The sequence below is a fragment of the Dipodomys spectabilis genome, unplaced genomic scaffold, assembly GCF_019054845.1.
Source record: "Dipodomys spectabilis isolate Male_0828 unplaced genomic scaffold, ASM1905484v1 ptg000138l, whole genome shotgun sequence".
NCBI classification, from domain to species: domain Eukaryota; kingdom Metazoa; phylum Chordata; class Mammalia; order Rodentia; family Heteromyidae; genus Dipodomys; species Dipodomys spectabilis.
The window spans coordinates 3,196,351-3,213,019 of record NW_024870815.1 but is presented as its reverse complement, the minus strand read 5'-3'; the positions used below and the strand labels follow the sequence as shown (position 1 = coordinate 3,213,019).

At 39.5% G+C, this 16,669-nt stretch overlaps 1 protein-coding gene across 1 annotated transcript; it reads right to left on the bottom strand.

Annotated features, from left to right (window-relative positions):
- Positions 1-2,670: 2,670 nt before the first annotated feature.
- Sub1 (SUB1 regulator of transcription) lies at positions 2,671-15,216 on the bottom strand. The gene is made up of 5 exons (XM_042690575.1): positions 15,136-15,216; positions 12,609-12,681; positions 9,080-9,202; positions 4,800-4,908; positions 2,671-2,995 (listed from the first exon to the last, which is right to left on the bottom strand). The coding sequence occupies exons 2-5, from the start codon at positions 12,678-12,680 to the stop codon at positions 2,916-2,918; spliced, it is 384 nt and encodes a 127-aa protein (XP_042546509.1). The 5' UTR covers position 12,681; positions 15,136-15,216; the 3' UTR covers positions 2,671-2,915.
- Between the last annotated feature and the right edge of the window lie 1,453 nt (positions 15,217-16,669).

The following is a 16,669-nucleotide window of genomic DNA, read 5'->3' as shown; positions in this document are numbered from 1 at the left end:
CCCACAACACCCATTTCCCACCCAAGGTCTTCACAAGATTAACATTGCCAGGCTAATAAAACCCCAAAGCATTCACCCAGAAAGCTGCTCCACTTGCCACTAAAACCCATTTAACAGATAAGGCTTGTGAAAGCGGGAAAGCACAAAGGGCACATTTCTTATTTTTATTCAGTATTTAAAATGTTCACAGGTAGAGTATTATATTCACTGACATCTCCATGGAAGATGTACCAAACAAAGCATACAGGCATTCCACAATCAAAAATTACACACTTATGACTATGTGCAAGGTTACACAATAATTTACCTGGAAAAACTTTTTAATAAAATGTCTCATCATGATTTCCAAAAAAATTAACCACAAAGAATTTCAGGAGAGATCTCTAAATGTTAGTAATTTTTAATTTTCACATTTTTTTATAACACTCTGCTAATATACCTGGTCAGGAACACATGGATAATTTATATTAAATTCTTTTTCTTCCCCCTCAGTAGCTAAGCCAAAATGTAATTCCTTATTATTTTTAGCCTAAGTCTATTTCTAACTATTAATTATGTAGGATAGTTTGATCACCATAGCCTCTTGACTGGTTAATAAGAGTATTCTTCAAAAGAAACTTTTAAGCACTTATGAGACAAAAGAAAATCATATTTTTCCCAGTGGTTGTTCTTTCAGTAAAATGCTAAGAACAATGAAAATCAGTCAAAAATCGCTCATACATTAGAAGACAAAGAGGGAATCCCATTACCCCTGCTGTTTAAAGAAAAAAAAAAAAAAAACTGTGTGCTGATATTCACTCATTCTGGCATTATAATACAAGCCGTCTTCCTGGGAGAAATCTTACTAAGGAGATAAAAGTATGAGCAGAAAATAAGTGTACTCTACCCTTTCTTTTCAGTACTAGTCTCCTTTCTCCTCTCATTCTTTTCAACACACACACACACACACACACACACACACACACACACACAATTTCAATATATTACATAGCCAGTAACATAACTGAATGAATTTAGTGGTCAATTTACTATTGTGCCAGAGTAAGTACATCCAAATTGGAGACTATTAATAGTATACTAAAAAGCTAATAAATGCCTAGGTAATCCATTACAGTACCATCTCTATATATTCATATTGTTTTCAAAATGCACACATCCTAAGGATTCACTTAGGAATTTATCCATCATGGTCTCATTTTATCAACACTAAAATCTGACCTTTTTTACTACCCTAAGTGCCCAAAATAAGCAATTCTTTACAAAACTATTTAAGCCAGTGGGACACATATATGTTCCCAACTAAAGAGAAAGGGGTTCTTTCTCAAGAATGACTCATCTGAAGTACATACGGTATTTTGAACACTTGGATACCTATTACGAAAGATTAAACTATATTAAGTGTGACTTCTTTATTTTACCAATCTTCAATTACTAAATGTTACTACTAATCCCACTTAGAAAGTCATTTAAAGAATATAAAACAAAAGGATAGTTACCAGAAGGAAAAAAAATTCTGTATGATCTTACAGTTTTAAAATTTAAATTTATTAAGACAAGTTAGATGCAGAAATCTAACATAACAGAATACTGCAACCGATATGGCTACCTTTATTTAAAGCCAGTGTTTGAAATGTGCTACCTCAAATAATGTATCAATATTTTTTACGTATCTTTAAACCTTTCTTTTTACTACTCTCCTAGACTATGTCCTACTGATGCGATCATGTGTGTACGTATTTACTTTCAGGAAAAGTCCTTCCTCTTCACAAACCTACTTTTGAACTGCAGTTAGTTTCCTTTACATTCTTTACCTGAGGCACACCATGCCCTATTTATTGCTACTAAGCCCCTGATATCTGTGCCTCATTCTGCACTATCATCATTGGTAAGATGAAAACCAATTAAAACTAACATCAACATTCTTAGTAACTAGAAGTCCAGAAGACTCACTACAAAATGAAGCAAGAGCAAGACACCTGAATATGTACTCTAAAAAAAAAAAATGACCTCATTACCTACTGACAGTAAAATTCAGTGACATCTCTTATCTATATACATAATTCACACTCAATCTTATTAAATAAAATGTTACGCCAATAAGTTTTTATAATTTTTTATTAAATCCTAAGCTACGTTAACAATATCTGCTTTTAGACTTTATCCTATGGTGAGCATGTTTACTAAGTGAAAGTTAGTCAGACATCTAAGTCATCTTCAGTAGACTAAGTTTCCTATAGATAAGATTACTATACACAACACTGAGCAATGACAATCACTTGGCTCAGAATTTCCACAAGCCAGATTACCAAACTGTTTGCTAATATTTACTATAGTAACTATAATTCTCAAATAGTATTTTAGTTTGAAGTGTGTTTGACTGAGTTTCCAAATTGCATTAATATACCCAAGAGCAAAGACTAAAAAAAGTGAACAAGAGATTATTTTAAAAAATGAAGAAAAAAGTCAAATATCTGGGAGGAAAAGTCAAGTATATGTATTTGGCTGGAAGAGATCAAGAATGTATTTTATAAATCAAGTTTAAACATTCAATGTAATGCAAAGTCTTTTGAAATGTGAAAGCTGAGTTCAAACTATTGTCTATAAAACTGTTACTTTTGGCCTTAAACAGTACCTACCTAATCTTAATCAAAAAGGCCACAACAGCTAAGATTGTAATTACTTAATTTTATTTTACACTAGGTGGGAGACACAAAGCAATCCTCCTTAATAAAGTTGACAATGAGCTTCACTCAGAACATTTTTAATAATGCACATTAAAAAAAAAGTATTCATCTTACAAATTGTTCTGCAATCCAAATATACAATAGCTTGGAAAACATTTTAGAAAACAAAAGCCAATGTAAAAAGACAGATTAAAACAAGTAGAACAGTACAGGTTTTATATGGCTCAGATTTTACAGTTTTCTTACTGCATCATCAATGTCAGAAATCTGTTCCTTCAGCTGGCTCCATTGCTCCGGATTTAAAGAAATACCTACAACAAGTTTAAAAATTCAAAGTTTAAAAATCAAGCTCTCTTGAGGATTTTCCTACTTCCAACTAAAATAGTGTTTACCAAAATTGCTGTTTGATTTTTGTGGGTTTTGCCATGCTTAGAGTCCAATCTAGGGGCTTCCCACCCACAAAGCAACCCCCTCTATTTAAGGTATATCGTCAGACTAAAGCTGCCATTTTCAGTATCACCAGGCTACTGCTATATTGAGATTTTATGACATACTGATATTCAGACACTGAAATCTTGTTATTTTTTAAACTGTCATAATCAATTTAACATAATGACCAAGACAATGAGAACAAATGACAGTTTAAGACATCTCTCACAAATACTTGCAACTAGCAGGCAAAGGATCAGGCCCAGACTTGGCATGCATGCAACACTTCCATTACTTCGTGGTGTCAATTCCAACATTTGCCCCAAATTTCCAGAGGAAATCTGCACTGGGTCTTCAAGAAACATTCATTTCACTTTGGAAAATACCCCTGGGGCATGACTCCTACAAGACTTAGCAGAGTACATTCTAGGGTCATGCTGTCAGGGTTCAAACCACAGCTGCAAGATAAGCTTCAGTTTCCTCACCAGTAAAATGAGGCATCTGAACTAAAGGGTGGCTCTAACTTGAAAATCAAGTAACGTAAGAATTAGCGTATTACCCAACAACACACACATAAAATAGGAAATTGAAAAGGAAGATAGAGTGGGACAACACCTAGAAAGGTCTTTCAAGCTAAATGTTTAGTAAATACTTGAAGGAATTAAAAAACTGCATTAGCCAGTCCAAACAACTTGAATGACTAATCCAGGAATGACTTGAACTTAAAAAACATTAAACATTAAATATAGAAAGTCTGGGCTGGGAAGGTGGCTCAGTGGTAGAGCGCTTGCCTTGCATGCCTGAGGCCCTGGGTTCGATTCCTCAGCACCACATAAGCAAAAAGAAAAAAGCCGGAAGTGGCGCTGTGGCTCAAGTGGTAGAGTGCTAGCCTTGAGCTGAAGAGCTGAGGGACAGCACCCAGGCCCAGAGTTCAGGCCCCACAACCGGACCCTTCCCCCCCCCCCAAAAAAAAGAAAGTCTATGAAAACCAAAACTACAAGGAAGCAAAAAGAAAATAAAAACTGGGGGTGGCGGGGAAGATAGGAAGGAGAAATAAAGGAAGAGGCAAAAATGCTTGAAAAGAAATGTACTCATTATCTTGCCCATGTAATTGTAACTCCTCTGTACAATATTTTCATAATAAAAAAAACTGACAAGCAGGCATACTAGCACTATAAATATAAAATATAAATATATATATATAAAAACACTTTTTCATCAGCTTAAACCTAAAGACTAACTACCCAAATACACAATTGAGGATGGTTCAACAAATGTTCTCTAGTATTTGGTGAAATCTGACTGGGAGTGGATGAAGAAGAACCAAGGGAGGGAAGACAGGGACTCACTTAGAGCACACTGTCCTACCCAACAGTCCTAAGGAATCAAAAGAAGACACTAAAACATTTTCCATTTCTGATTTAACAACTTCCCAGTGGTACTGATGTGCTTCAGATTGTAAAAAAGGAAAATTACATTCAAGTTAAATATCAACCAACAAAAGTGATACTTGGGTACATTGTTTTTCTAGGTTTTACTTCAAAACGCCTGTGAAGGTAGAGAAAAAACTGAGTGAGGTTGATCCTTGCCCTGTGCACTCTGCCAGTAGTTCAATGGCGAATAATGCAGGTTACTTGGAGCCATTTTAAATTATTCCCAACGTTAAAATCAAAGTGAAAAACCTACCTTTTCTTCCTGGCTTCATTTCACCTTCTGGATCCATCCAATATTCTCTAATATCAATTAGAACTTTCCCTTTAAAGTCCCGAACACTTACGTATCTCATTTTCCCAATCTAAAAAAAAAAAAGAAAAAAAAAATCACATTAAAAAAGAGGTATTCCAGCCAGGCACTGGTGGCTCATGTCTGTAATCCTAGCTAATCAGGGAGCTGAGATCTAAGGATCTCAGTTCAAAGCCAGCCTCAGCAGGCAGGAAAGTCCGTGAGACTCTTATCTCCAATAAACCACAGAAAACCAGAAGTGATGTTGTGGCTCAAGTGGTAGAGCACTTGCCAAGAGCTGAGGGACAGCATCCAGGCCCAGAGTTTAAAGCTCCATGACCGACAAAAAAAGAGGGGGAGGAGGAGGCAGGATTCTTTACAACAGCAATACATTTTGGTAGCCACGTCTATTACATTCATAATTTGCTTCAAGCTGCTTCTTTTAATCATGAAAAGAACTAGTATTCTCAACTGTAAGCAAAAGAAATCAATGTTTAAAATCTTTTAACAGTTCTAAAAGGATAGGAGAAAATATCTCACACTTCCATTTTTAAATTTATAAATGTCATTAGTAAAATAGCACATTTGCTATGGAAACAATACTGAAGTTCCTCAAAAATTCAAAGAACTACATATGATCCAACATTCCCACTTTTATGAATACAATCATGGTTAAAATATATAGGTTGTTCTCTAAAGTGTTAGGAGCCTCTCACTGTGTCAGCAGAATACACTGACACAAATGAATCGAGTACTACTGTGTATGGGGCAAGCCTGATAGCTACCCAGGTATCAAAGTGCATGAAGACTCCATCTTACATGATGGCATGCAGTAGGAGGCTGACAGGCTAGGCCAGCCTGGGCATAAAATAAGACCCTATTTCAAAAAAAAAGCAAACGCCGGGCACTGGTGGCTCACACCTGTAATTCTAGCTACTCAGGAGGCTGAGATCTGAGGATCACGGTTCAAAGCCAGCCCAGGCAGGAAAGTCCGAGAGACTTTTATCTCCAATAAACCACTAGAAAACCGGAAGTGGCGCTGTGTCTCAAGTGGTAGAGCGCTCGCCTTGAGCTGAAGAGCTGAGGGACAGCGCCCAGGCCCAGAGTTCAAGCCCCATGGCCGACAAAAAAAAAAAAAAAAAAAGGAAAGCAAATCACAGCTCAAGGTGTACAATAATGTTGGTAGGCAATATAATCCTATGGGACCACCGTAGGAGGTGATACAAGTGGTCTATCACTGACCAAAATGGTGTAAGACACACTGACTCTACATATGAAAGATTGACAGCAGGATCTCAAAAGATATTTGCACACCAATATTCACAATAGCCAAGAAACAGTAGCAACCCAAATGTTCATCATCAGATCAATGCATAATAAAAGACACACAATGGAATGTCACTCCATATTCCTGTCAACATATTACATATGGTTAAATATTTTTGTTAAGTGAAGCCAATCATGAAGTGACAGAACTACTGAGCCGGCTCAACATATCTGACATGTTCAAAACCTAAACCAGTCAAATTCTTAAAAGAAATGAAAAAGGGAATTATTCAATACATAGTTTCAGTTTTACAGAATGAAAATGTTCTAAAGATCTGTTTCACAATAGTGTACATATACTTCTGTGGTTTTTACCACAATTTAAAAAAAATCATTGGGAATCCACATTCAGGTAACATCAGCAAGTGTTCTGAATAGAGGAGTCCAAGTTACAATTAGTACCCTGGGGGAGTGGGGAGAAGCTTATCCAATCAGACACCAGCAAAGCAAGCACAGTGACATACACGAGTTCAAACCTAATGCCCCCTCCCAAAAAAAGAACTCAGACCTTTTGATGTTTACTTTAAATTAAATCTTTAACATACTTTACTCGCGGATTTAGTAATGTGAAACTATCCACCAAAATTTATTCTTAACACAAACTACAAACTTCAAAAAGCACAGCCTTGGGCTGGGAAGGTGGCTCAGTGGTAGAGCGCTTGCCTTGCATGCCTGAGGCCCTGGGCTCGATTCCTCAGCACCACATAAGCAAAAAGAAAAAAGCCAGAAATGGTGCTGTGGCTCAAGTGGTAGAGCGCTAGCCTTGAGCTGAAGAGCTGAGGGACAGCACCCAGGCCCAGAGTTCAGGTCCCACGACTAGACCCCAAAAAAAAAAAAAAAAGCACAGCCTTTAATGGACTTTCTCTTAAATCTATTAAGTTCCCTAGGGTTAAAACCATTTGACATTTGCTCTATAGTGATCTTTTTTTTTTTTTAAAGTAAGCATACATGAACTGAAGAGGGATGCGGAAAAAAGCCCAAAACAGTTGTATAACAAACATTTGCCAATATTAAGCTAAAATATTCCAGAGCTGCCCTTAGGTCTACTAAAGTAGTAAAATCAATGAAAGGAATAGACACTAAAACAGATTTTAACTTTCATTCTGTCTCTAAAACAGCTTCCATGGCACTCAGAATAAAACAATCCTAAACATGGCTTCCCAATAGGCAGGCCCTAGTAAGATGTACCCTTCATCATTCTCAGTAATTACTCTCAGACATTACAAGGCTCCAATCACAGACTGTACTTCATAACTGCTGCACTGGCTAGGCTCTCCCATTTCAAGATATTAACATAGCTCCCAGTATTTGAAAATGTTTCCCTCTTCCTTATACTTTGCACAACTGGCTCTTCTTTCATATGTTTTCCATTCCAGTCTAATTCTGGCAAGCAGAAAGCATCACCAAGTCCAAAAAAAATTTATATGCAAGCCTTATGTTCTACTCAAATAAATGGCTGCAGTCTCATTCTCAATCTTTTGTCTTAAACTAATACTTAACATCTTAAAACATTCATCTTTTTCCTCCTTCCTTGACTAATATTTTTCCACCTTATCCTGTCTTGACGTACAGCCTTCTTCCATTCTCTACAGTCTCCCTTTCTGCAGTGGTTGGCTTTACTCATTCTGATGATGCCAGTAAGAACATTTTCGACCCAAGACTTCTAGGTGCTCCCACAACCTACTTATTTGATCACATTTACAACCGGCTCTACATCCTAACTGATGGATTCATTCTTATGGTCCCATGCTTCCTCATGTGCATCTTTGTAATCATCATTTCTTCTTTAAGAAAAAGCCATCTAACCCTTATACAAATATAAGCCTGTAATTACCTCTCTAATGTCACCAGTATGCAATTATCCTCCATTCATCTTCCCTTCACCAATCATTGTCATACAATGATACCAACATCAAGTCTCCCTAAAAATAGATTTAATAACTTACCCATCACCTATTCTGTCCTAGTGATATCATAAAATCCTTAATTTCCCTCATTTTTCCTACTTGACCCACTCTACTTTTCAGTTGCTTTCTTTTCTTCTGGACTGGAGGCTTCACAAATGTAGCAGGCCAAAATTAGGCAAGTTATAATTACTACTTATCCTCCAATAATATCCCATTGACACTTTACAGTCTAATACGCAATACTTCTCCAAGTTGCTTTCTAAATAGAGTTCTCAATCTTTTTAAGAATTTCTGTAACATTTAGATTGGCATTGTTCTATTATCTTTCTCTTCAAATACTTGTATAAAGGGTTTTCAACTTAACATGTCCACTTGTGTGTATAATAATGTTTTTCAATATTTTTATAGTTTTTAAATATGCATTGTTTTACGTATGGCAAACATGGACTTCTAAATGTTCACACTGCCCACTATTGTGTAAAAGGCTTTCATTTCTAACTTATTTGTGTATATAATTTTTTTTGGCCAGTCCTGGGGCTTGGACTCAAGTCACGAGCACTGTCCCTGAGCTTCTTTTTCCTCAAGGCTAGTAGCCATAGCACCATTTCCAGCTTTTTATGTGGTACTGAGGAATCATGCATGCTAGGCAAGCACCCTATCACTAAGCCACATTCTCAACCTGACTTATTTTTATATTTTAATCAATATTCTCAGTCAAGGATTCTAACACCCAATAAAAAGCTGTAAAGCAATATCAGATCAAAATTTAACATTCTTTTTTTTTTTTTTTTTAAATTTTATTTTATTTGAGAACATACTGTACAGAGGGGTTACAATTACATGGGCAGGATAATGCATACATTTCTTACCAAGCATTGCAGCCTCCTCCTTTGTTTACCCTTCACCTCCTTTCCCAGCCTCCCCCCTCCCCCCCACCCAATCATAAAAATTTAACATTCTTTAGTCGAGATAATAGTTCCACTGGATTTATAAGGAGATAATCAGCATTACCTGAAACATGTTATCATCCCTGCTGCTGCTGCTCTGCTTAGAAGATGCCAGAGCTCTCGAAGTCTCACCTGTCTTTTGCTTTTTTATAGGCTTTTCTGTAGTAACTTGCTTTTTCCTCTTTAACTTGAAAGAAAAAGCAAGAATGTGGTTAAAAATTACATTAACAAAAGACATTTCAGGTTCAAAAACTCAACTCTTTTGAAGATTTAGTCAAAAAACTACATTAAGGGGAAAAAATTAAATATAGACACAGGAAAGTTTCACTTAACCACACATCTAAGAATTTAAGCTTCATGTATATCTATAGGGTTCTCAAATTGTTGTCAGGATCCCCAAAATACTTCAGCTGTTAGAATAGTGTTAATCAGAAAGTCATATTGTAGATTACGTAAAATATTTTTGAAAGAAAAAGATACAGAGCTCATGCTTTTGAATACTTTTAGAAACCACAGCTTTACTAAAAGCTTAGTCAACTGCTGTATTTATTTGTGTTTTGTTTTTGTTAGGCATGGAGGAGCACACCTGTAATGCCAGCACTGGGGAGGATGAGGCAGAAAGGTTGTATGTTTGGGATGAAAGGCTACATTGCAAGTCCTTGTCTCGAAAAATTTTTAAAAAAGGTATTTATTAATTCCCTGCTTATTATGAAAGGATCTAAACTGGCTTAAGAAATATGATTAAGAAAGCTTAAGAGAGCTATTTTGTACCAGGCGATTAAATTCAATGTCTTCATCACCAAAAAAAAATGTTACTGAAAATGTATAATTTTAAGATGTGTATTTTAAGATGACTACTTAAAATCAGAAGAATTTTTTTTTTTTTTTTTTTTTTGGTCCGGTCGTGGGGCCTGAACTCTGGGCCTGGGCACTGTTCCTCAGCTCTTCAGCTCAAGGCTAGCGCTCTACCACTTAAGCCACAGCACCACTTCCGGTTTTTTTCTTTTTGCTTATGTGGTACTGGGGAATCAAACCCAGGGCCTCATGCATGCAAGGCAAGCGCTCTACCACTGAGCCACTCAGAAGAATATTTTAAAAGCAGCATTACTGTAAAAGATTTTTATATAGCCTCATTCTCAAAATGACCTAATAAAAATGACTACAGTTCTCAATTCAAACAGTAGAGGGCAATCATGAGTGGAAAAAATAAAAACTTGTGGCATTGAAACTTGAACCCAGGACCTTTCACATGCTAGCAAGCCTTCTACTATTTAGAACTACATCATCATCCAAAATTAGTATTTTAATTACTAAATTTAATGTATGAAACTAGGTAAAACATACAGAGAAGTAAAACGAAATAAAAAAACATGTAATGTAGCTGCTTGCAGGTTTAATAGTATTATTTAGGAAAAATAACAAAAAAATTAGACAAAGCAGCAATCAATTATTCTTTAAATCAAGATCTGTGGACTACTGCTTGCCTGGGACAAAAAAAAAAAAAAGAATCAAAATGTGTTTATTTAAATATGTTCAAATGTTACACCAATACATTATTTTTTCGATTAAGAGATTTCTTGAAATGCCGGATGTGGTAGTTCATGCCTAGCTATTCAGGAGGCTGAGAGCCCGAGCAGGAAAGTCTGTGAGACTCTTATCTCCAATAAACCACTCAGAAAACCAGAAGTGGTGTTGTGGCTCAAGTGGTAGAGGGCTAAGCCTTGAACTGAAGAGCTGAGGGACAGTGCCCAGGCCCAGAGTTAAAGACTCATGACCAACAAAAAATAAAAATAAAGAGATTTCTTGAGTATAGCTATACATGCTCTTTGAAGCCTTATTTCAACTTCCTGGTAATGTTTCAGTCTGTATTTACACTTTACTAGTTCACTTCCTCTAGAGTCTAGGATATCACTCACCCTGTTAGCTTACAGTGCTACAAGGGAAAAAAGAAAAAAAAAAAAAAAGATGAGTCTGCTACCTTTGAATACACTTTACATTTCTAAAGTTACTAGACACTTCTTACAAAGGAGATGTACCAACTATCTAATTAATTCTACTTCTAGGATATAAGTATTTACATATATATACACATAAATGTATATTGTGTATGTATTTCTGTATATACGGAAACTTGTGTGAGAGTTCCAGGTGGAAGAAGTCTTGACCACAAAGTGAGCTGCTCAGTTATGCTCCACTGCTGTGCTCAATTAGGTGGAATGCAGGGTCTACAGAGCAGTTATCATCTTATGCATAGTCTATTCTGTCAAAATGGATAATTTCATGTTACTTTGTCTGGATGCTGATTTAACTAAAATAAAGCGGAAATAAAAACTCAAATTTTAAATGCACAAAGACTAAAATTCAGTAATTTTTGTGGAAAAATTGTGAAGACAGTCAAATTTAACACTTGCACTCAAACTTCAGGTAATTTGGTCAAAACTTCAGGTAATTTGGTCAAACTACTACAAACAATACCTACAGATTAGGCAGACTGCTAAATATAATGACAAAAATTGTCTGAGGACCAATTACAATTCTAGAGCATACAGTCTAAGGAAGTGGGGTCCTTCAACTTTCCACAGTTCCTAAAGGTCTTCAACAGAAGACCTGCTTTTCTAGGCAAGTGGCACAGAAGCCACCTACAATTTCAGAAGCATGAAACTGGATTCTCAATTTTAAGATTAAGTTTCTGATCCAACAGATGCCCCTCAGTAGATGAATGGATCAAGAAAATGTGGTATATATACACAATGGAATTCTATGCCTCCATCAGAAAGAATGACATTGCCCCATTTGTTAGGAAATGGAAAGGCTTGGAAAAAATTATATTAAGTGAAGTAAGCCAGGCCCAAAGAAACATAGGTCCCATGGTTTCCCTTATTTGCAATATCTAGTATAGGTATGAGTCAAGCGGAAAAAGTCAGATAATGTGATGTTAGGAAAACGAGCCCTCAAATATGTACTTTAATGTTTTTGTTTCTTACATGCATGTGTTTCTAACGCATTTATAAGATTATTTCTTTGTTGCTTTGTATGTCCCTCCCCCACAGTGTAACCCCCGCTTTCACTATATTTGATGTTAGTATAACATGTGGAGGAGATGGGGACAAACAAGTCGTTTAAGGATTCAGGTGGACCTGTTGCAACAATGAGAAGTACAAAATGTCATGTCAAAACCAGCTTTACAATGTCCATGTGTGGGGGGGGTATGATTGGGTGGGGGGGAGGGGGGAGGCTGGGAAGGGAGGTGAAGGGTAAACAAAGGAGGAGGCTGCAATGCTTGGTAAGAAATGTATGCATTATCCTGCCCATGTAATTGTAACCCCTCTGTACAGTATGTTCTCAAAATAAAATAAAATTTAAAAAAAAAAAAAAGTTTCTGATCCAACTGTGGAGGCATCTGTGTTAATTCCAGACATGCTGGGAGCCTCTGGAATGATCAAGGAAGCTTCTCAAAACCTGACAGCCTGGCATACACATGGGAATGTTTAAAAAACAATTGTAGTAGGCCCTTTAATAGCCTTCAGAAAATAGACGTTGGCAATACTGCTGAGCTAAACAGAAAAAACGATTTGATTAGTAAAAAAAGTCACCTTTTTGTCAACTTCACTGTCAGAATCACTGCCAGAAGAGCTTGAAGAAACAAGTTCCTTTGATTTAGGCATTCTGGAAGAAAAATATATTACATAGCTTACACATTGTTATTTTATCTTCACCTTAACTCTCCCCCAATCAAATAATCAATGATGCTGTCATTTTAAGGTATTGAACACAGGTTTCATCACATCTAAGGTGGTAAGAAATAGACTATATTCTGAAACAGGAGAAAGAACTAAATGCCCCATATACATTCCTCCACTCTTTTTGATACTTATAGGGCTTAGGAGCAGGTGGGGAAAGTAGATTGCCAGGCAGCTGAAGACACTGTTCGAATCAGATTAAAAGTAAATTTTTCTCAGTACTGTTTTACATTTCTGGAATTAGATTTAAAGTAAACCACTCAGAATGGGCACCATCTTTCACATATGGGCAAAAGCTGTACCACAAACTGTGGTATCTAATTTGTTTTGTCATTAAATCTTTTTTTGTATACACTGGTTTTTGGATGACATCAAAATAAGCTCTAATTCAGCATTCACAAAGTTATCATAAATCACAAAATTTTACACTAATTTTCTACCCTAGAATATAATTAAAATTTGAAAAATGTTTATGGGAAGGGCAAACCCCAGGCCAGCATATACCTCAGTACTTTTCTGAAGTATTTTCTTAGTGCCTGAGTTATAAAACAGAGAGCAGAATATCTGAAAAGTCTAGACTCCAAATTTCAAGACATGTTGATACTTCAAGACTCATACAAGGTGACAGAAAGTAAATTACTAAAGTATCATTTGCTCTCTTCATCTTAAAAAAAATCCTAGATTCATTCATTTTTGTATACCTAAAAAACATAGGGCCTGCAGGGTGCAGGTGGACATACCTGCAATCCTACCTAATCATTGAGACTGAGAGCTGAGAATCACTGTTAAAAGACAGCCTGGGGTAGGCAAATCCATGAGACTCTCATCTCCAATTAACCACTCTTATCCAATTAACCACTAAAAGGCCAGAAGTGGAGCTGTGGCTCAAATGGTAGGGCACTAGCCTTGAGCAAAAGAGCTCAGAGGCAACATCTAGTCAGTCCCTGAGTTCGAGCTCTAAGGCTGACACACACACACAAAAAAAAAAACATAGCCCCTAAAAAACGTTAACACCCTCTGTAAATGTTGATCAAAGGAAAAAAAATAAGATTTCAATTTCTCCTTTAAAAACAACTAAAGGAACACCACCGATCTAGCTTTGGCCAAGGTATGGCAATGTTCCACAATAAGAAATCAAGGTTAAAGAAAGAAAAAAAAAAAAAGTGGGCCATTCCGGTCCTGACCGTTAAATTCAAAAAGCTCAAACTATGCCCAACCCGAACACGACCATTCTAACTGGTCATTTCACGACGATTAAGGGAATTCGGTGTAAATGTTCCCACGTTTCATACACTTTCCTCTGCTCCACTTTACAACCTATCCCCCGAAGTCGATTTAATTCAGCGTCCTTTGCTAGCTGCTACTCCCCCCCCCCCCAAGCTTTATTAAAAGGTCATTAACTTCAACTTGCAAGCAGCCAATGAACAACAACGTGCGGTAAGAACTACCGTTTATTACGAAAAGCTGCCTGGAGGCTTAAAACTCAAGTCCGGGAGTGCGCCGGGCGTGGGGAACGGAGGCCGGCTCCCCAACTTCTCACAAAAGACCTACTTGGCTCTGACTGAGCGAGGGCTAACGTTTCCCGAGGAGGTCGGAGCCGTTGCAGAAGGTGCACGGAGCTCAGCTACCGGGGGGGAGGGGGGGGGATCCTCAGCCTGCGGCACCGGAGAAGATTCTTGAAAAGCCGCTAGGGCTGCGGGCCCACGCCTCGCCCCGGCACGCGCGCGGGGGGCCCGCGACGCCAGCGGGGTCGCGCGGTGCCCGGACGCTCCGGGAAGCCGGGGGGGGGGGGGGGGCTGGCGGCGGCCCGGACGCGGGGAGACCCGCAGGCCGGAGGGGGCGTGGGGGGGGGGGGGCGGAGGCCGTGCGGGAAGAGGAGGAGGGACGGGCACCGAGCGCCATTTTCTCCTCTCGAAGCGTTTCCCCGGCCCAGCAAATCAACCACCGTCCCCTCCCCCCGCACACACGCCCGCCCCTCCCCACGGCCCTTCCCCCCCACCCCGGGCGCCCCCACCCCGGGCGCCCCCACCCCGGGCCCCCACCCCGGGCGCCCCCACCCCGGGCGCCCCCACCCCGAGGCCCGGGCGGGGGCGGAGGGAGGCCCCGCACCCGTCCCCGCCCGCCCGGGGCCGCCGCATTGTCCGGGGCCGCCCCGCCCGCCCGCCCGCAACCCTGTTCCCTGAGCCCCGAGCATGGCGGACGCGGGGTCGAGGACGGAGGAGGGGGCTCCGGGAGGGCGAGGGTGGAGGGGCTCCGCCATGGCTCGCGGCCGGAGCCAGCGCAGAGCGCCGAGGCCCGCGGACGGCCCGCGGCCCCGGCCGGGAGACTCGGCTCGGCGGGGAAGGGGCCCTCGGGCTGGGGCCCAGCCCCGCGGACTCACGCTCCGTTCCGGCACAGCGACAGGCTCGAGCTCGCTCGCTCCCGACTGACAGAGAACCGGAAGTGACGGCACCGGGGGAGACGGCCCGCCCCCTCCGGGCGGCTCACACGTGACGGGGCGTGGCCTCGCCGCGGCCACCCTTTTCAGGGCCTTAAAGGGACCGGCCCTCTTACTAAGTAAGTGGATGCGAGTGAAGGGAGATTCACCTGGGGCCTGAGGGTGAGGAACAGCACCGAGGTTTGCATTTCTTCGGTAGGTGTTTGTGCTGTTAAAGGGGCTACACTCAAAAAGATCCAAATGATAACCCATTTCCCAAGTAATGAACCTCCAGCCTCACCACTCCCTGTATCTTGCCTCTGGCTGCTGAAAATCAAAGGAAGCAAGTCTAAGTCCCAGGATTTGATACCAGAAAGATTTGATACCAGGAAGATGAAATGTCACCCCAGGCTGATGTATCTGGAGCTTGATTGACAAGCTGATGGTCTGTGGAGAAGTGATTGGATCTGAGGCCTTCCAGCTAATGAATGAACTGATCCATGGATGGATTCGTAACGGGATGGCTTATTGGGAGATGGTGAAGAGTCATCATTGTGACCTAGTTGGAGGAGGCAGGGCTCTAGTTGGAGGAGGGCATGTCTTTGAGGGCTACATTTCACCCCCTAATCCTTTTCAGGATCACCTTTCTCTGGGTCTTGTCCACCACTAGATGAACAGTCTCCTCCTCCACATATTTCAGACTCCATGCTCTGAGCTAGGACTATGGACTGAAACTGCTCAAACTGTGAACTAACAAATACATCTCCTCCCTCCCTTAAGTGTTATGTGTCAGATATTTTTATCACAGCCACACAAAGTTAAACATAGGAATTAATACAAGAAATTGTACAAGTAGGGATATAGCTAATAGTTTAATTGGATGTGTATTTGGTAAAGTCCTACAGCCAAGAATGAATACATTTTAATTACAAATACTTTTCAAGTGCATACCACACACTGTTGAGGCACTTTACATCTATTACTTATTCTGATGAGCGCTTTTCAAAGTAGGACTGATTATTCTCTCCATTTTATAGGATAAAGAAACTAACAGTTAAAATATAAAATTAATTAATAAGTGATTCAAACCTTCTACTACTGCCTGACTCACTGCTACCAACTGTGGGAGAAAGGGAAAGTTTAGCCCACTCCTACTTTACCCAGTATCAAGCTAGATTACCATTTTCAAAGAATGTAACACTTACCATATAATTCCTTGAATATGTAGTCCCAGATACAGGCAAAACTAATCTATCGGGACAGATCAAGCTGTCCTGGAGAAAGTCATGGGAACAAATGTAAGGAAGAAAAACTGCTTGGCACTGAAAATAATCTCACTCTGAGTAGTGGTGAGTGATACAGATGTAAGTTTTCATTTAAGGTTTGTGCTTTCCACAGTGCATAAGACATATGTGAATAAGAACACTTAAAGTATTACATTTGCCAGCTATACATGGTAGCCTGTAATCTCAGCAACTGGGAAAGCTGAAGGAAAATT

Excerpts from the sequence above, each read along its gene's own strand:
- Sub1 (XM_042690575.1), bottom strand. The coding sequence starts at position 12,680 with ATGCCTAAATCAAAGGAACTTGTTTCTTCAAGCTCTTCTGGCAGTGAT. Across the intron at positions 4,909-9,079 it reads GGGATGATAACATGTTTCAG|ATTGGGAAAATGAGATACGT; the intron begins GTAATGCTGATT and ends TTTTTTTTTTAG. Across the intron at positions 2,996-4,799 it reads AATGAAGCCAGGAAGAAAAG|GTATTTCTTTAAATCCGGAG; the intron begins GTAGGTTTTTCA and ends AACTTGTTGTAG.